General features: G+C 55.3%; 5 protein-coding genes across 5 annotated transcripts; 2 read left to right on the plus strand and 3 right to left on the minus strand.

Moving 5' to 3' along the window:
- Nucleotides 1-263: 263 nt before the first annotated feature.
- Nucleotides 264-765, minus strand: COL26b_003931 (uncharacterized protein; the record flags this gene model as incomplete). Its single annotated transcript, XM_053176816.1, is given in 2 exon segments — nucleotides 264-702; nucleotides 722-765. The coding sequence occupies 2 exon segments, from the start codon at nucleotides 763-765 to the stop codon at nucleotides 264-266; spliced, it is 483 nt and encodes a 160-aa protein (XP_053039138.1).
- A 2,394-nt stretch (nucleotides 766-3,159) lies between these two features.
- On the plus strand, nucleotides 3,160-6,095 carry SEC24 (COPII subunit; the record flags this gene model as incomplete). The annotated part of the gene is made up of 3 exons (XM_053176817.1): nucleotides 3,160-3,759; nucleotides 3,814-6,027; nucleotides 6,084-6,095. 3 exons carry the CDS (start codon nucleotides 3,160-3,162, stop codon nucleotides 6,093-6,095), a joined length of 2,826 nt encoding a protein of 941 aa, XP_053039139.1.
- Nucleotides 6,096-10,847: 4,752 nt separating this feature from the next.
- On the plus strand, nucleotides 10,848-12,109 carry COL26b_003933 (uncharacterized protein; the record flags this gene model as incomplete). The annotated part of the gene is made up of 4 exons (XM_053176818.1): nucleotides 10,848-10,960; nucleotides 11,023-11,218; nucleotides 11,285-11,666; nucleotides 11,733-12,109. The coding sequence occupies 4 exons, from the start codon at nucleotides 10,848-10,850 to the stop codon at nucleotides 12,107-12,109; spliced, it is 1,068 nt and encodes a 355-aa protein (XP_053039140.1).
- A 1,064-nt stretch (nucleotides 12,110-13,173) lies between these two features.
- OXR1 (oxidation resistance protein 1) lies at nucleotides 13,174-14,130 on the minus strand (the record flags this gene model as incomplete). The annotated part of the gene is made up of 2 exons (XM_053176819.1): nucleotides 13,174-13,620; nucleotides 13,687-14,130. The coding sequence occupies 2 exons, from the start codon at nucleotides 14,128-14,130 to the stop codon at nucleotides 13,174-13,176; spliced, it is 891 nt and encodes a 296-aa protein (XP_053039141.1).
- A 1,683-nt stretch (nucleotides 14,131-15,813) lies between these two features.
- COL26b_003935 (uncharacterized protein) lies at nucleotides 15,814-17,982 on the minus strand (the record flags this gene model as incomplete). The annotated part of the gene is made up of 3 exons (XM_053176820.1): nucleotides 15,814-17,336; nucleotides 17,629-17,919; nucleotides 17,976-17,982. 3 exons carry the CDS (start codon nucleotides 17,980-17,982, stop codon nucleotides 15,814-15,816), a joined length of 1,821 nt encoding a protein of 606 aa, XP_053039142.1.
- Nucleotides 17,983-19,492: the final 1,510 nt, after the last annotated feature.

Consider the following 19,492-nt stretch of genomic DNA (forward strand, 5'->3'; position numbering starts at 1 on the left):
TATCTCGACGATCGCATCCTGCTGGGAATCTTTCGACGTCGCCACACCTGACGACAGATCCGCCACCAGACACCCCTTCGCTGCCAAGAAATGCGGCTGACATGTTCGTTCTTGACATTCTCATCTCCGTCTCGACTTGCTGCTGTCTGCTCTGTCGCATTCTTCCAGCATGCCGGGCGGCCAAGACGTGTTGATCCGGCTGGACTTCCGGCTGGATTTCCAACGGAGGTATCGCCGACAACACAGGAGGGCACACACACTGGTTACTTGGTCTTCTTCATCTGCCCGACAGTATTGCCGCTGAGATTCCAGGCTTTGACGACCCAATTTTGGGTCTGGTCGACGTATCGCTCGTTGGAAGTGTGCTTGACGCCGACGCGAACACCGTCCTTAGTGAAGACGACGTTCTTCTTGCCCATCTTCTCCGAGGCTGATTCCTGGATCTTGCCCACAGAAATGTGAACTTGCCAGAGCACCCAAGCCACACCACCAATAAAGGCGAAGGTGATGATGAGTGGTAGGATTTGACTGTAGGTGCGCGAGCGCAAGGTTTGTGTCAGCACGTTGAGCCTTTTCAACAGTCGCGCCCCGTGAGATTTCAATTTGCGCAGAGTGCGCCAGGTCGGGAATGGCAATGCGACACGGAAGTCGTGCGTAAGCGCGTTGCGCCTGCCCTCGTTCTCCCCGTGCGCCCTTTGTCGTCTTTATTGGTTTCACTCACCTAATCGTCGAGGGCTGGGGCTGCACTTTCTTGCCCCACGCCATGATTGCGGCTGTAGCTGCGACTCGGTTACTGCGGTGGTAGACGTTGACGTTGACGCTGTCGATGCGAATGATCCGAGAATTTTGCACGCAAACTCGTTGCCAGGCCTCGGTTGACAGTCGTTCTCAGAAATGGAATAAAGAAGAGAGATAGCAGGACCTGATTTAGATCGAAAGTCGAAAAACTGGACAGGCACTAAGGAAAGGGGTCGGCGAGAGTTACGCCGGTGAAGAAGAGGAAGATGTAGAAGGATGGAGCCGGTCGATTAGAGGCGAGCGAGGAATGGCACGCGGTGGATGTGCTGCAATTCGGTTCGGTGTGAAAAGAAACAGTTGGAAAAGAGAAGTTGGTCGAGCAGGAGTTTGGGAAGGAAAAGGGAAGCTGGGCTCCTTGTTGGGAAGCTAAAGTAACGGAAGCACCAAGTCGAGACGGGACGAGACGAGGCGACGCTTCTGACCCTCTCTGACCAAGGCTACCTCACGTAGAGACTTACAATAGAGACAGGAGCAGAGGCAGCCCTACTACCGAATATGCAAGACCTCGGACCTAAGCTTGGGTAGGTAGGTGGCAGGTTGGCAGATTGGCAGGCAGGTAGGTGGATGAAGACAAGTCTAGTAGTGTCCCGGGTTGCCTCTTGTGGGATGTAACTCGGTACGATACCTGGCCGGGAAGCATGTATCACAAAACCAAGCCGCCCTCCCACAATTCCGTAATAGTTTCGACTCCTTAGAAAAAAACTTACATCTGCTGTGGCTGCTTCCATCAAGCTTCCATTAAGAGAGGGAAAAAAAAAAACCAGAAAACTCACGAGCTGAGTAGCGGCGGATGGCGACACGCAATCAACGAGACAGCCCGGTCCTAGGTAGGCACAGGGGATAGAGAAAGAAGTGGGTGCCAGGGACCATTGGATGGTGGGGCCAGGTGTACGCAGTAGGTAGAGAGGGCAGGTACATCGTAGGCTGGCAGAGGCTCGTGGGATGCGGGAGGGGCCACCAACCTCTGTTCTAGTGCACGCAAGTGCCCCTTTCGGTTCGTTCTGAAAAGGATACCAAGCAACTATCTGTACGGCCCCGCCGGGTGCTGGGATGAGGGACTGAACATCTCTCTCAAATGACGGGCAGCGGGATGCGTTCGTTCTGCCGCACCCATACCCCCTTCAGCGAGCGTACGGATACCTAGAAATGAACCCAAGGCACTCAGCCACTTTGCCGGAGGCCGAGGGACACGCTTCCAGGACGAAGTACACATATATTATGCTTGCTGCGCAGTCCATAGAAACCTCCATGCGATAGTTTTGCACTGCTTCAACAAGAGCCAGACTGACATGTTCTGGCTCGGGATTCAGCAGTTTGGGCAATTGCTAAGACGCCTGACGGTTCGCCTGTGCCGTATGCTGCTCGGCGTCGTCCCCACATGTCTTGGCTATTGGGTAGGTACTTGTCACAAGGCATCTATGCGTGCTCAACATGGAACGGCCTTGCCTCGTAGAATACGTTTTGAGATCGCCCTCATTGACTTTGCTATTTGTTGTGTCCATGAGCCAAGATCTTCTTTGGCGGGGAAATCAGCATAGGCTTGGTTTTGAACTAAGGTTCTTCCTTCCTGGCTGCCAATGTGTACAACTGCCAGGTACTCAGTGTCAGGTAGGGCGACTGCCATTAGCATTGGGAGCTATGGGCATCGGTGCCAAGTCCAGAAGTCCCGACCAGACGGCGCACCTTTGTCGGAACAGAGCTTGACCCTTACCTCACACGGGGACCCACCTACCTTCCATGCTGAGCGGACGGCGGTCTAACAATATTCCGCCTCTTTCCTGGCGGCTTAGGTCAGGTTCACCAGCCTCACATGGCGTGTGCGGCAGTGCCCCGCATTGCCATTGGCCAAGACCCAGCACCGCAGCCAGTTGAGTCCTGGGCACCTTACTTGGCTAAGGTTATGGACACGACAGGTCGACACCTTTCTAACAAGGAGCTCGAATCAGTGGGTTGAACCACCTGTCCATTCACAGTGTTCAACTGTCCTCAAGGCTGATTGCCACAACCTCGTCACCTACCTCCCACCCTCTCTCCCTCCTCGCCCTGCCTGGTTTTTGCAACTTCAAGCCAGCGCATCCAGCTCGATCGCAATCGACCCCAACAAACGCGACGTTTGGGCGCCGGTGCTGTGGACACATATTTGCCTTGACCCGGCTGTCTGCTGTCCTCTTCGAGCCCCTCGCTACGCCACGCCGCCTGCTGCATTACTCCCCAAAATCACCCACCGCCCGCGCAGCACATCGCATTCTTCTGCACAAGAATACCTGTTTTCCCATCCATCCAAAACTTGCTCCACCTAGAATTAAGGGGAGACACAACGCCCCCCAACGCAGGATTCTTTGATATTTGCCTCCGCTCACTATGTCGGCGCCGAACGACGGCTACGGCCAGTATCCCCCGCAGCAACAGCCGTACGCCGACCAGCCGCAAGATGGCTACGACCCTCAGACTGCCCAAGCTCCTCAACCTGCCGCTGCCGACCATGGGAAGAAGAAGAAGAGAGGCTATGCGACACAGGCCTATGAGTTCGGAGCTGGCGCCAACTCCAACACCGCTGGCGCACCCGCGCAGGCCTACGGCATGCCGCAGCCGCAGGCACCGGCGTACGGAGGGTATCCTCAGCAAGACGGTCAGCCTGCTGCGGCAGGATATGGCTCTCCCCAAACCCAGCAATACGGCGTGCCCCAGCCTGCTGCCGCTCCGGCCGGAGGCTACGGCGGTCATCAGGCTCCCGATGCCGGCTACCCTGGCCAAGGTGGTGCTCCTCCCCCCGGCGGAGTTGCTGGTTTGAACCAGCAGATGGCCGGCATGAATCTCGGCGGTCAGCCGCAGCAGCAAGCTCCTGGACAAGCTGCTCGCCCAGTGACCTTGAACCAGCTCTATCCCACTGACTTGATGGCCCAGCCCTTCAATGTCTCGGAACTGGACTTGCCTCCACCTCCTATCATCCTGCCTCCCAATGTATGTCACCGCTTCCTTCTCCCGTGGAGGCTTCATGCTAACCTTTATTTGCAGACCAGTGTAACTCCTTCCCCCGATGCGAACTGCTCTCCTAAATACGTGCGCTCCACGCTCAACGCTGTCCCGACCACACATTCTCTGCTCAAAAAGTCACGGTTGCCGTTTGCGCTTGTCATTCAACCTTACGGTGCGCTTCATGACAACGAGGATCCGGTCCCGATTGTGCAGGATCAGGTCATCGCCCGCTGCCGTCGTTGCAGGACATACATCAATCCTTTCGTCACCTTCTTGGATCACGGTCACAGGTGGCGCTGCAACATGTGCAACCTGACCAACGATGTACCCCAAGCCTTCGACTGGGATGCTGCATCCCAAAGGAGCACTGACCGATGGGGCCGGTACGAGCTGAACTACTCGGTCGTCGAGTTTGTCGCTCCTCAGGAGTATATGGTCCGCCCCCCGCAGCCTCTCGTCTACCTGTTCCTCTTCGATGTGAGCTACGCCGCCGTTTCGACTGGCCTCCTTGCGACTAGTGCCCGAACGATTCTTGACAGCCTCGACCGGATACCGAATGCTGATCGCCGTACCCGTCTGGGATTCATTGCCGTCGATTCTAGCCTGCATTACTTCTCGGTCCCAAAGGACGGCGAAGAAAATGCCGAGACCAGCATGCTGGTCGTCAGCGACTTGGACGAGCCTTTCCTTCCCGTGCCTCAAGATCTGCTCGTTCCCTTAACTGAAAGCCGTCAGAGCATCGAGAGCTTCCTCACCAAGTTACCCGAGATGTTCCAGAGCAATCAGAATAACGGTTCCGCAATGGGATCGGCCTTGAGAGCCGGCCACAAACTCATTTCGGCCCTTGGAGGCAAAATTGTGGTGCTTAGCGCGTCGCTGCCCAATGTGGGCGTTGGCAAGCTGGACATGCGCGAGGACAAGAAGCTGCTCGGTACGAGCAAGGAAAGCAGTTTGTTACAGACGTCGAACAGCTTTTACAAGAGCTTTGCCGTGGAGTGTTCCAAGAACCAGGTCTCTATCGATATGTTTCTCTTCTCGTCGCAATACCAGGATGTCGCCTCCCTCAGTAACCTCCCGAGATACACTGGCGGCCAGACTTGGTTCTACCCAGGTTGGAACGCAGGTCGTCCCGAAGACGCAATCAAGTTCGCGTCCGAATTCAGCGATTATCTATCATCGGAGATCGGACTTGAGGCAGTCCTTCGTGTTCGTGCCACCACGGGTTTGCGCATGAACGCCTTCTACGGCAACTTTTTCAACAGGAGCTCAGATCTTTGCGCGTTTCCTGCATTTCCACGGGATCAATGTTACGTTGTTGAAGTCGCCATCGACGAGAATCTCACTAAGAACGTCGTCTGTTTGCAAACGGCTGTTCTCCACACCACTTGCAATGGAGAGCGTCGCATTCGCGTCATGACGCTGGCTCTGCCAACAACGACGAATCTTGCCGACATTTACGCTTCGGCGGACCAGCAAGCGATCACAACGTACTTCAGCCACAAAGCTGTTGAGCGCGCCTTGAGTGGAGGCCTGGAGGCGGCTCGCGATTCTCTGCAGAATAAGCTCATTGAGCTCCTACAGACATTCAGGAAGGAGCTAGCTGGTGGCAGCATGGGTGGCGGCTTGCAATTCCCATCCAATCTGCGTGGTCTTCCTGTTCTCTTCCTGGGCCTCATGAAGAATGTTGGCCTTCGAAAGTCGGCACAAATCCCGTCAGACTTGAGATCAGCCGCACTTTGCTTGCTTTCGACGCTCCCCGTTCCTCTTCTCATGCAGTACATCTATCCAAGACTCTATTCCCTTCACGACATGCCGGACAATGCGGGCGTGCCCGACCAGGAGACCAGCCAGATTGTCCTCCCACCACCACTGAACCTGTCTTCGGAGCGTTTCGTCCCGTACGGCCTATACCTTATCGATGATGGTCAGACACAATTCTTGTGGGCAGGCAGGGATGCTGTGCCACAGCTTTTGGCGGATGTATTTGGCGTCGAGGATAGGACTCAGCTGCGGGTGGGTAAGGGAGCGGTACCAGAGCTTGAGAACGACTTCAACGAGCGGGTGCGGGCCGTCGTTCACAAGAGCCGGGACCATAAGTCGAAGGGGGTCGGCAGCATCATCCTTCCTCATCTTTATGTTGTGCGCGAAGATGGCGAACCTAGCCTCAAGCTCTGGGCGCAGACACTGTTGGTGGAGGATAGAGCAGACCAGGGCATGAGTGCGGCGCAATGGCTCGGAATTCTTAGAGAAAAGGTAAGCAGCATCGGCAGCTCCCGATACAAAGTCTAAAAAGCTAATGATTTGAATAGGTCGTCACTTGACGAAAAAAACGAAAAAGCACTAGAAATGGTGCACGGGGGGGGGGTGGTACGCGATGGTGTCAGGTTGTCATTTTAGAGCAATCTCTCTACTATCCCTTGAGAGAATATCAATACGATTAAATTTGTTCGCAAACGTTGTCAGCACTCTTAATGAGATCCCCCTGAGCAAGCGATGCATCGCGCTTAAAGCTTGTGTATTCGTTTCTTCTAGCTTCGCATGTGACACGGCGAAGGAGAAAGTGTGGATATAGAGAAGGAAAGTTGGTCTGCGAGCTCAGTTGGTTTACCTCAGATTGACGAAGTCGTCTCGGAAGACTGATACGCTTGTGATTTGCGTGCCCCGCATAACAAGCAAGCTTGTTGAACTAGTGAATGGTTGCAGTCCGCACAAGCATGGCAGTTTCCATGTGTGATGTCGCCGCAGGCATTGTACACACTATGCAGTTCGAAATGAACCCCGTGTCGTATTGACTTGGTTTGAAGTGGTCAATATGGATGGATCCATGGTTTGGATGTTGTGGATTGTGGGTTGCGGGTGGTGAAACTGGCACCAGTGAGAGCTGAAACACACGCGCCGGAGTGGGAGGAGACGCCTCACTGGCCAATAGCAGGCAGTGCTAGGCGCCGTCTGCGCCCTTGTGTGTTGGGTCTGCAGCGTGCTGGCCAATGCTGTCTGCGATATGGGCTCGGATGGTATCCTTTGGCTTTCTAGGCATGGTATTTCATCACATGGCCTGGCCGTCATCAGCTCGTGCCGGCCACATTCTCGGGCCCAGTACTGCAGAGATAACCGTCCTGCAGCTACTCCAAAGTGACGAAAGTTGCTATATTAGGGAAAGGAGGGGGGGGGGGAGGGTGACCCTGCAACTCTAGAGTGGACAGCAGTGGGGATATGCAACAAACGTATTCACGGTATCGCAGAAGTGGTAGTGGTCAAAGAACATAACTATTCTACCCAACAGCCTATGTGAGCACAGCATAGTCTGTAGAGGATCATGTACGGACCTTGAAATAGGAAATACATGGAGCGGAACATGTCGTAGCTGATGTCGAATGTAGTCCACTGTGGACCGTCCCATGATGTGACTTGCTGGGAGCTCTCAACACGCTACAATATGGATAAGGCATCCGAGTTCGAGAGCAAGTCGGGAGGTGCCTAATGACAGCGTAGCCCATCTATCTGAGGTTTCCATCGTCGGTCTGGACTCAACGCATCGGCGGGGGAGAGGGGTCGCGGGTACAGGTAGCAGCGATGGCCAAATACAGGTATTGGCTCGGGCACATTTGACAGGCCACTTGGACCGGGCGGGTGAGACTGGCGAAGTCGAGACGATAAGTACAAATGACTCCCATAATCTTGGTATTAAGGAGCATTTCCTGGGAGAAAACAAGGCTCAATCAAGTGGACAGATTGATTTGTACCGCAATATGTCAATTCTTGTGTGCTAGATGGGATTGGATGAGATGTGTTTCCGTCCCCAGATTGTTTTACTGCGAGGCTGTGAAAGGAGGCGTTCGTGGCCTCAAACGCCGGACCAGGTATCACATTCTCGTATTTGCAGGTCCCTGAAAGTCGCCATGATGCCATGCCCATTCGGACTTGTTACTTGGTAGGCTGCACACAGTGCAACTGGATTCGTCCGCCCCTGGGGCTGCCCGGCATGGGGTGTGCATCTGAAAATGGCTGGACACGGGCACTTTGAGAGATGCAGTTCATCATCGTACCTTGCAGAACGTAGCTATGTAGGCGGTGTTTGTGATAGACCTAATGAGCGGATAAGTGTTTGTGACATACCAACCGGATCGCTCGCCTTGCAGCACGCACCTGGGGTGAGTTCGAAGATGTGCAAAGGTCAAGGTAGGTATGTAGGTTGTGCTGGTGACGGGAAGTGTGAATGGCCCTTGAAAGTGCAGTGACCCTGCTTGGGGTTGAAGCAAGTACGTTTCCAAACAAAGGTTCCTGGACCTTGACTGCACTCTTGAGCTCAGGCAGATGGAGGTGTCGCCTAGGTAGGTACGAATATCCATGGCCTATGTACTGCTACGGTGCCTACCTCGTACTGCGTAGTAGGTAGTAGTGTGGTGCCTGTCTACGGGCCCAGACTGAGAGGAGGCGGTTGCGGCACCGTAGCTTTCCCCTGCTGCGACCTTACCGCTAAGGTACACGACTCGTAAGTAGCGGTGCTCGGGGTGGATGGCACAGCACCCGCAACCACGTGTACATGTGGTCAAAGTATCTGGCCCCTCCACCTCCCCTCCCCCTCCCTCCCTCACCTCACCCCCTCCTGCCCTCCTCCGCTCACGTCTTCTCAGTCCCAGTCCAGTCCCAGTCCCGGTCCCAATCCCAGACCCAGACCTAGTCCTAGGTCTCGCCAGATTCCTGTCTACGACATCAGCCCGTCCTCTTCTCCTCCCTCTCCTCTTCCACTTATTACCTCACCTCTGCACCTGCTGCAACACACCAGCAGAAGACCAGACGAGCAACATCAGGCCGAGCAAAACCACACACTGCCCACCTGCCAGCAAGTAAGCTGTTCTTCCAACACCTTTGTTGTCTACGGCATAAGTAGAGAGCGAGCGAGAGCGAGAGAGAGAGAGAGAAAGAGGGAAAGGAGAGATACATTAGAGAACAAGAAATCTCAGCTTTTGGCGGGGTAAGTTACTCATCGTGGACTTGCGCTTGGCGTGACGATTCTCCTTGTTACCAGCCTCAGCCGTCTGACTGATGAGACTGTCTGTCTCTCTGTCTACCTGCTGGGCCCGGGTCTGCGTCTGGGCCCGTCTCTGCACCTGCACATGCACATGCATCTGCTTTCAATTCACCTGTTTCCTCCCGAAATTGTCGACCTGGATGCACTTCATTACATACCTTACCTCATACCTAGACTGACTGAAATGTTCACCCAAAGACTTCAGCCACCTCAACTTCAGACTTGCTGGCCTTGAGCTGCCTACCGAACCTACTTGATCACCCTACCTTATTCCCCGTGTCAAAAGGCTTTCGGTACGTACTCGAGCTCTTCTTCTCTCTCTCATTCCCTGAGGAGTTTGCGTTCCCATCCCGAAGCCTCAACCCCAACTGCATCCAAAACTTTCCGCCCATCAAACTCCTTCCTTTTCTTCATCCCGCTTCTCCATTCCCACGGCGCCTCTCCTCTGCCTTACGCCTCTTCGCTTTCGCTCTATAAACCCCTCGTGGCGCCGTGACGACCACACAGGCACGTCGCCGTCCCAGGTCGGCCTGGAGAGCTTTTCAAAGACGCATCCAAGCGGTTGCCTGTTGGACCAGACCTCCTTCGTCCTTGCGCCCTGGTCCTGGAGTCGTCCGCCCTCGTGCTCAGTAGCCAGTCTCTTGGCCCCGCGTGCTTCTCGTCCTTTTGCGCACCTTACATCCCTCGTCTGAAGTCCTGTCGCAGGGGGTGCTCGGTTCATCGCCCGTTCCCGTTCCCCTTACCTGGCCTCGTCGTTTCGTTGTCTCACGACCCGCTTTCGCTCCCCTCACCTGCTGTTGCCGTCGCTGTCGCTCGTGCTCGTGTTATTGCTGCACCGTTCACGGCCACAGTCACCACTCAGTAAGGTATCCTTCTCCTTGTCTTCGCTGTTTGGCTTGCGCTTTGCTCCTGCCATCTTCTGGAAGCCTGTCCCTCCTGCGTCCTGTCTGCCACTACAAACCTTCTTGGTGCGACAGTTTTCGAGAAGAAGCGAAGAAGACGGATGCCATCGCCTAGTGTGTGCTTTTTGGCTCCGCAACTCAGTTTTGGCTTGGGGGACAGCGACGGAGCGCCTAGCCTGGCTGTGGCTTGCTTGCCAAACCGTACCTTACCTTGCCTAACTTGACCCTATCCCATCCTACCCAGCTGCTTTGGACCCTCACTTCTCACTCAACCTTGCGCATATCGGGATACCTGCCCCTTCTGTCGCTTAACCCGTCGGAGCTCCTTCCAGCTAATACCATATCTTCGCACACAGTCCACTGCCGCGGGATATTCTCCTCTTTGACACCGGAATCTGAATAATCACCACCCTCAATCCCCTTTATCGAGCCATCGACAATTGTTCCTCTTCTCTCTTCGTCTCGCTTGCCGTCTACTCAGCAAGCCGCACCGACCAGGGCAGAAAACTTCTTCCGCTGCGTGCTTGACAACCATAACCCGAGACGTTGCCTACCCGGCCTGTGGACCAGCACCCCAAGGCCCGAGCGGACCCAAGAAACACGGCCCTCGCCCACTTTCGAACCTCCGACGACATTCGTCTCCTTCCACCCTCCCGTCCGCTGAGCTGCGTCTCCCTTTGTCACCTCCCCCCTCTCTCGAAAAATATCCAAGCCGACTTGCTCGCGTCTGTTCATTGACTGAACCGACCTGGGTTTTCTTTCCTCCACCAAGAAACCAAAGTCGCCCGGCTTGCGAAACTTTGTGTCTCCGACGCCATCGTTTTTGACACCCGTCGATCCCACCCGTTCTTCCGACAAGTCACAAACAGCGTTCCCGCCAATAATTATACCCCCGCAGACGACGATACCAAATAGCTCCTGGCTCGTTACCGAACCACCGACCAAGGCAATTGTGGTTCTTCGCGCACACCTTATTAGGACGGCTTAATTCTCATCCTGCCCTTTCCCCCTTTTTTTCTCGTGCTCCGCCCGAAGTAGTATCTCCCTCGCCAGGACCCGCCTTCGTGCTACCAATCCGTCGATAACTACCTGCTCGACAACACCTTCCAGCTCGATAACATCGTCCTATACCAGCGACCATGTCGCGCGCGAATCCCCCCAACGCTTCGGGATCCCGAAAGATTTCGTTCAACGTGAGCGAACAGTATGACATCCAGGATGTCGTCGGCGAGGGTGCCTACGGAGTCGTCTGGTACGTCAAAGGCCCTACCCAAATCCTCGAGAGAGTTGCTGAACTGACCATGATTGCCTTAGCTCCGCGATACACAAACCATCCGGCCAAAAGGTGGCCATTAAGAAGATCACGCCGTTCGACCACTCCATGTTCTGTCTCCGTACCCTGCGTGAGATGAAACTCTTGAGATACTTCAACCATGAAAACATCATCTCCATTCTCGACATTCAGAAACCCCGAAGCTACGAGACCTTCAACGAGGTCTATCTAATCCAAGTAAGATACTCCGAGGCAATTGAAAAGCTTCATTGTGAAATTTACTGACACACCATCGCAATTCAGGAACTCATGGAGACGGACATGCACCGCGTAATCCGAACTCAGGACCTATCCGACGACCATTGCCAATACTTTATCTACCAGACTCTGCGTGCCCTGAAGGCCATGCACTCGGCCAACGTTTTGCACCGTGATTTGAAGCCCTCCAACCTGCTCCTCAACGCCAACTGCGACCTGAAAGTCTGTGACTTTGGTCTGGCACGTTCCGCGGCGTCGCAGGAGGATAACTCAGGCTTCATGACGGAATACGTGGCGACGCGATGGTACCGCGCGCCAGAGATTATGCTGACGTTCAAGGAGTACACGAAAGCTATTGATGTGTGGTCGGTCGGCTGCATCTTGGCGGAAATGCTTAGCGGAAAGCCCCTGTTCCCCGGCAAGGACTGTAAGCCTCCTTCCCCCATCTGCGAATTGTTAAGGATCGCATGCCAATTATACTAATGGAAACCAGACCACCACCAATTGACACTCATCCTGGATGTACTGGGAACTCCAACCATGGAGGATTACTACGGAATCAAGTCCCGCCGCGCCAGAGAGTACATTCGCTCTCTTCCCTTCAAGAAAAAGGTTCCCTTCCGGACTTTGTTCCCCAAGACGTCCGACCTGGCTCTCGATCTTCTCGAAAAGCTCCTCGCATTCAACCCTGTTAAGCGCATCACGGTCGAGGACGCTCTGAAGCACCCCTACCTTGAGCCGTACCATGATCCCGACGATGAGCCTACCGCGCCTCCCATTCCGGAGGAGTTCTTTGATTTTGACAAGCACAAGGACAACCTAAGCAAGGAGCAGCTCAAGCAGTTGATTTACCAGGAGATTATGCGGTGAACAAGAGCATAAGATGGACGAAAGGGCTGTCGTCGGGACTTGTTGGTGGCGTTGCCAGGGCGCTGTGAGAGATGGATACAGAGCAAGGCACGAGAAGACGAACGAAAAGGGCACAGATGACTTTATAGACAGGCAAAGTGAGATGAGGACAATTAGGCCGCAAGGGTCTTCGAGGTTAGGAAATACAGAGGGACATATGCGAGGCGAGGCAGATCCGGCTGGAGCAAGCTAGATCGTTCATTGATGGATAAGCAAATATCTCTCGTCTAATTCTTTCCCTTTTTTTCTTCTTTTCGCCACTTCAGGGTCCACCTCCACTTCTCGTGTGCGAAGAACAACGGCGACGTCGTATACATTCGATATCCGCAGGCTAGTGGAACAACCAATGGCACTGGCACTACCTGATGCCTGCAGGCAGTTGGAAAAGGATTGCTTTGCTCAAGATGGCGGGTACTTGTATAAGGCGATTCGCAAAGAACGGCACACCAATGCATGCAGTTGATGTAATTCGAGGGTATCATTGTTTATATATATAAACTTCGTAGTGACCGATAAGGCTAAGAATCTCTGTCCACCGGCGGTACCCATTGCCCACGTTCTTTGTATGTTCCTTCTAGGTAGCCCAATCTCTTGAGGGCCGAGGTATCGTCTGCTTCCCCATGCGCGGGCAAAAAGCACAGCCTGTTCGCGCCTCCCACTTCTTCACACTCTTCAACTCGCACCCCCTTCCTACATTCAGGCCAGTATCCAACTGAGGGGGGTTCGCAGCAGACGTGTCATGCTTGCGGCGCTCTGCTTTGCCTCAGTAGGACCTTGCTCTCCAGCTACTACGCATAAGAACAACACCATACGCTCCGTTTCGCCGTGTCTACCTAAAGCCGCAAGATGCTCCGTAATCAGTCTTTCGCGGGTTCTCTTTTCTCGGCGTGCTGTTTCCGCCGCGCCTGGTCGTTTCTCTCATTCTCGTGGATGGACGAGGTCCCCCGCCCTTGTTGTTTCTTTCTTTCTTTCTTTCTCCTCCCCCCTTTCCTTTATTTCCCCTGTTGTTGTTTTGTCGAACCCCCTCAAGCCCCCAACACCCAAAGCTCGACACCCAAGACACCAAACTTCTCGCCCTCGTCGCTGAGCGGCTCGTTACCAAACGTGTGGCTACGGCCGCTGTGGCCGCGGTCAAGGCTGTCATCAAGCCACAGGCCGTAGTGCCCGTCGCCAGCGCCAACGCTCAGGAAGCCTGTCTCGCAATTGATGTAGTAGTCGTTCACGCCCGAGTAGGGGAAGGCTTTGAAGCGAATCGACTCGCTGGGTGCCGGGGACGGTTGGGCGCGGTCGTCATCGTTGAATGCTGAGCGGGTTGGGCTAGCCACAGTTATTGAACGCGTGAGGTTGGTTGTTTCGGCAGAGGGCGGTGGTGGCAAGGGTGTGAGGGTGGAGGCGCGCCACAGGAAACATTCCCCATTTCCAAAGTATTTGGGTGCGGGGTGAGGGTATTCGGAGAGGTAGGCGCCGAAGGTCTGGTAAGCTGTTAGCAGGTGAAATCGTTTGCAGGTTCACGGCCCGCGTTGGAGCAATCAACTCACGCCACCAGCATCGTCTCTAACAACCAAGACGAAGCCAACACGCAGCCCTTGATACAAAGCTGCCTTTTGGTACAAGGTTGTCAGACTAGCCCCGTCTTGCTCCAGGCTGTATACCAGCTTCCAGTCCTCCATGATTCGTAGTCGTTCTGGCAGCATTATGCGGATTTCCTCGGCGACGCCAGTACTAAGCAATCGCGCGCTGAGTGGCGTGCTTTCCTTGAAGCCGTAAAGGACGATGGGATCCAGCGGTGGAGGGCGGAAGGGGCTCGCGGTACGTTTGATGTTGGCGGGCACAAACACCCCGTTGATGCCGTCCTTGAAGGCGCCGTGGGCCGTGGGCTCGGTGTACGCGTGAGCTAGGTGGGAGGACTCATGGTGATGGCTGTGGGGACCGTACGATTCGGGGATATCAGAGGAAAACCGACGAACGAGACCGGACCACATTGTCGATATCATGGAATTGGACAAGGAGGGGTTGGCGGACGAGTGTGTAGGTGTGTGTGCTCCGGATGAGGAGGGTGTTTCCGGGGGGCTTTGGTAAGCCATCGTGTGCGTTGAGCGTTGGCGAGGGTCTGTGGGAGGTGCGGGTTTATGGGCGGGAGAGATGGAGAAGGTTCGGTTTGATTGAGATGGCGTCGGTAGCGGAGATTTGGTGGAGGACATTCATTGACGGACGCGCGAGATGTACGGAAAAACTGCCTACGTCAGGTAACTTGGTGGTAGGTCCAACGACCAGACGAAAACGACAGTAGTTAGTAGAATGGGGTAAGCAAGACAAGAAAGCAAGAAGGGTTGGCTGGCAGGCTGCCTAACGACATGTATGATAAAAAGCCAGGCCAGGCCAGGCCAGAGAAGATTAAGGTAAACGGGTTTGTCGGCGGCGCGACTATGGCTTTTTGGCCAACGGCGGTGAGTTCGGATCGGGTCCCGCTCGCCGTCTTGTTGCGAGTTGCTCTGTAGCAGTCGGGTGGTCCTTCAACGAGGACGTAGACGCGCCAGCGGGGGACGTGGGTTCGAAGGGCCTCTATGCCTTGGCCCGCGATCACCTTGCTCGTTTGGGATACGGCAAGGGATAGCTACTATCGCACTGCCGTCGTTGTAGATGGTATCGTTCCTTTTGATGTTTCAACCATGGCAGCTGTATGACTGCTGTCGTCTACCTAGGTTGGATTGGAGCGTGTGCAGTGGGATGATGCGGGACCAGTGGCCAGTAAGGGGGGGGGGGGGGGGGACCTGACGTCGTTGGTGGCTAATACTGCATGCATCCTGTTTACCTACTACGACCCCCGTACAGCTATGAGGGGTAACCAACGTGCCAGCCAAGCGCCTCAGGGGTACTTCGTTCAGGTATCTTGCCCGGTGACCTATCGCCTACCTAGGTACTTGACAGAGACTTGCCTGCTTGGGATAAGCGTATGCCAGAGCTCGGTCAACCCAGCACTGGCCGCTAGCTGTCAGTCATGAGACCATAATTGCTTATCTATTATCAACTCAACTCCATCCTCGTTCCAAATGTCCCCGGCCACCCCCGGCCGGGCGTCCGGGAGCCCGGTCTCGTCTCCGGTTACGTACAAGTCACAGCCTTTGCAGCGGCCCATTATGTTGTAACCCGGCTCATTCACGCACAACGCATATCACAGCGCATCAAGAACAATTAGTAACTAATTAGTGTCGACTTGGTTTCACCCTTTTGTGAAATTGCTGTGACATAACTATTACCTTTAACAGGTTCGCTGCCTCAATCTGCGCCGCCTATGAGGGGTTTCCAGGGGCAGGCGAGAGGCAGCTTCTCTCATCAAGACTGAGTGATCGTAACAAGGAGAAGAGAGCAACAGGCACAGCATAACTGAACGTATGTGTCCGCCTCATCGTAACACCAAAACACCATGCCGGACCCGAACCTGGATCCATCCTTTTTCGGTATCTTCACATCCATCCTTTCATCAGGAACGCAGCGATCGACCAAGATGACCTCATTGCACCTGAGTCGTCGCCCCGTTCCACCATTGCGTATCGCATAACAAAAACCGTTTTCTCCCTTCAACCAGCTCCTTCATTCTTTGTACATGAATTGTGTTTCATGATGGTATATGACATATATCTCAGTGAAATGTTTTGTGGAAGCTTCTACAGAGCCTTGCCCACGCTTTGTTGACTTCCTTGGCTGGTCTGGCTCGGCCTGCGTCCCGGTTTGCGCTGCTCTCCCGGCCGGTAACCAGCCACGGGGCTCTCGGCTTCGTACCGATATGCCGCGGGCTCGCCCGAAGGTCCGACGTCTGGACCCGGATCGCTCCACCCGTCCATGCTCACCCCGCTGCTGTACTTGGAGCTGAAGCTGTCGGATCGAGTGTGCGCTGACCCAGGTACACGCGGAGGCCCACCGCCAGCCTGGCTGTAGTTACTGCTAGCTGGCGTTGAGCGGTTGCCAAGCAACTCAGGCCGCTCCAAGTCGAAAGGGTCAGAACGGAACTTGTTGCGTCTTGTTGAAAAGCTCTCGACGCTCTGCATTGAATCTCGGTACATCGAGTCCAGCCGGGGAGAGAACGTGGAACCACTTGGTGGCCGCGTCGTGTTGCCGCCAACCGACGTACCCCTGGATCGTCGGACGTCTGCTACATAAGTCGTTGGTGGCTTGACAGCCGCTGCTGGTGCCGAGATGGCATTGGAATCCGAAAAGGGGTTATTCGAAGACAAATTCGCCACGGCTAGGGGCGCGGGCTTCGCAGAGTCGTGTGGTAGCGCGTTGATATCGGAAAAGGGGTTGGCCGAGGCATTGTCGAAGTTAAGCCCCAAACCACCAAGGAAGTGATCGCCCGACCCAGCGCTACCCTTGCCTCGGCTGAGCCGCCTGCGCTGGGCCTCTCGTTCGACTTCTCTCTCATCCATCCCCAACAATGTTAAGAAGTCAGGCTGTCCGCCCGTGGCAGCCTTACGCTCCTTCATGTCGCGGGACGCGGCGAACGGATGCTTCTCAGCATTCTTGTCGCCCCGGAGGCGCCAGTTGAACTTCATGTCCGCTCTTAATCGTTCCCACCAGTCCTTCATCCGATCCTTAGTTGTGACAACGTCGCGGGGACCTCCATGATTCGACATGGACGAGCTGTTCCGGCTGTGTTGAGAGATGTTCATGAACTGTGAGCGGCCGCCGGTAGAGCTACTATCACGATTGCGTGACACCAGGCCTCCCACTTGACCACGGAACCGATTGAAATTGTAGCCAAGGGCAGCTTTAAGTTTGGCTGTACGCGGCGTCGGTCCCAGGGATCCACGGTCGATAACAAACTTTTCGCCAGTCCTGAAGCTGGGATCCGTCGACAAAGGCGTGAGAAGCGTGCTCCGACGCTTCCTGAGCCATCGTTTCCTCCAGAACCATAGAAGGAAGCCAAGCAGGCCTATGACAGCCGCAGCACCCACTACGCTCGAGGCAATCACCACAGGTGTAGCCACGCCACCGGATCTGTTGCTGCCCTGCGAAGAAGGCTGACTACTCGCGGGAGCGTTGTTGCCGTTCCCGGCCCCGGCCCCAGCCTCGCCCGCGGCAGTGCCAGGGTTGAGAACCGTAGGGGCAGCCGGCGCAGGGGCGCTTGAGCTTGCGGGTGGAGGGCTGACGTCGCTCAGCGCTGGCGGCGTCTGAGCTGGTTGCGTGGGGACTGCGTTGGCATCAGTCTGGCTGGTTCCTGGAGCGATTGGAGGTATGATGGGAGGAACGGAGGAGGATGAGGAAACAGGAGGCAGTTGAGCAGGAAGAGGCACACTTTGGGGGGGTATGCTAGGAATCTGCTGGAACGTAGGAATGGTTGCCGGTGGTTCCGCATCAACAAGTGGCGGCGTAGAAGAAGAGGAGGGTATGATGATGGGCAACGGAGGGTTAGAGACCACGGGAGCAGGCGGCGCTTGTGTCTGCTGTATTGGTGGTGGTGGTGGAGAAGAGGAAGTCGTCACTGGCGGTGGAGGGGGTGGTGCAGGAGGGGGTGGTAATGAGGAGCTCGTCGTACTCGCTGAACTGGTAGTCAATACTAGCGGCGGCGGCGGTGGTGATGTTGTTACCACGGGCGGTGGCGGTGGCGGCGGAGGAGGAGGAGCCACGGAGGGTGCGCTTGTTTGCGGCGGAGGCGGTGGAGGGGTCGACCGTGTCGTCGATGAAGTTGTCGATGTCGAGTGCGACGTACTCGTCGATTGTCGATTTTGGTTGCCCGATCTCGTCTTCGCCCCTTTCGGCACAGCCGTACACCTCTTTCCATTGAACGTCGTGATGAAGGCCCCCTCCGGGAGGTTTGATCGGTTTGGACTCGACATTGTCGTAGCGCGTTGCGATTCCAGTCGCAGAGAACCGTGGGGTTGAGAATCGAACAGTAGCCCCCAGCGAGGGAACGAAACAATGAAAAGACAAGAACTAGCAGAAGCCTAGCCGGCCATCTAGGTCGATCGGTAAAAGCTCATGAGGAACCTGGGTGAGAAGAAAACGCGGCCACGAGCCGATGGAGACGAGTCGGCGGAGTTGCTGTCTGGCGGAAGTTTATGAGCAAGAAGCGGACATTCAAAGGGCGAGACTTTGTCGTCGATGATGAGAAGCGGATAGTATACAGAGGGCGAAGTGGAATAGCCAGCGGGTCAGGCCGGGCAACTGTGGAATAGCAAGTCGACGCCAGCGGCGGTATCGTGAGAAGAATCGAAGGGCAGGTAGATCGAAAGTGGCGGGATGAGGAGGAAAAGGTAAAAAGATTGGGGTGAAGGAAGTGTAAGAGGAACGAAGAAGGGTCAGGCAGGGTAAGGCATGGGGAGGCAGGGTATGGTACGGTAAGGGAAAAAAGGGCGTGGTGTGGTTTGGTTTGGAGTGGACTGCATCGGTAAGGTAGGGTCTGAGTCTTGACTGAGGCTCGCGGGATGTCTCTCCGATCGTGCGGGACAGGGACGGGGACCACACACACTTCTTTCTGGGCCTCCCACAAACAGACACCTCTATGCTACATGCAGGCAGGCACTTGCGTGTTACATGGAACAGCATGGGCCACATCCATGATCGGGGGTGAGGATGGATGAGTGCAGTCTGTACTATGGACGGAGAGAGGGGGACACACACACACACACACACACAGAGAGAGAGAGAGAGAGAGAGAGAGAGAGGGAGAGGGAGAGAGGGAGAAAGAGAGAGAGGCAGAGGGGAAGGATGAGCATTGGACGGTAGGCGCCGAGCGACAACGTTACTTCGCGTACCTCTCCTTACTTTAATCGAGGACGACCGAGGTGACAGACCCCAGACCCGGTCACAGACAGGCAGACAAGAACAGAGGCAGCGCCGAGGACGGCATGCAAGTTATTGGGACCGGGGCAGCGTGGTGCAGCGCAGTAGCAGCATCTGCAAGGCCATTATGGATACTTGGTGAGGTATTCTGGTGCTTCTGCAAGTGTTTTGCGCAAGGTGTCTCGACTGAATGCCGTAGTGCCGCGCCGTCAGGCCCGTAGTACGGACCAAAGGCATCGTGCCTCGACAAGGCAAGTGACTGACTGACTGACTACCAAGTCGTCGACTCGTAGCATGCGGATGCGGATGCAGTTGCAGATGCAGATGCAGATGCAGATGCAGCATCAGCCAGCACCAGCCAGCACCAGCGACAGAAAGGCACGGGCATTGATGGTGTCTGTCGCAACCAGGAAGGATTGAGCAATGTTTGATGGATCTCTGGTGCAGCGCGGATTGGCTGGGTCCCAGGCCGGCCGTGTCTGAGGAGGTTGCTTTGGGAAGAGAAGACGAGCGACAAGCCGCGAGAGCGCATCAAGAAAGCATGGAAGAGGTCTAGACGGAGAG

This window comes from Colletotrichum chrysophilum, assembly GCF_026319265.1.
Source record: "Colletotrichum chrysophilum strain AFK26 chromosome Unknown scaffold_23, whole genome shotgun sequence".
Classification (NCBI taxonomy): domain Eukaryota; kingdom Fungi; phylum Ascomycota; class Sordariomycetes; order Glomerellales; family Glomerellaceae; genus Colletotrichum; species Colletotrichum chrysophilum.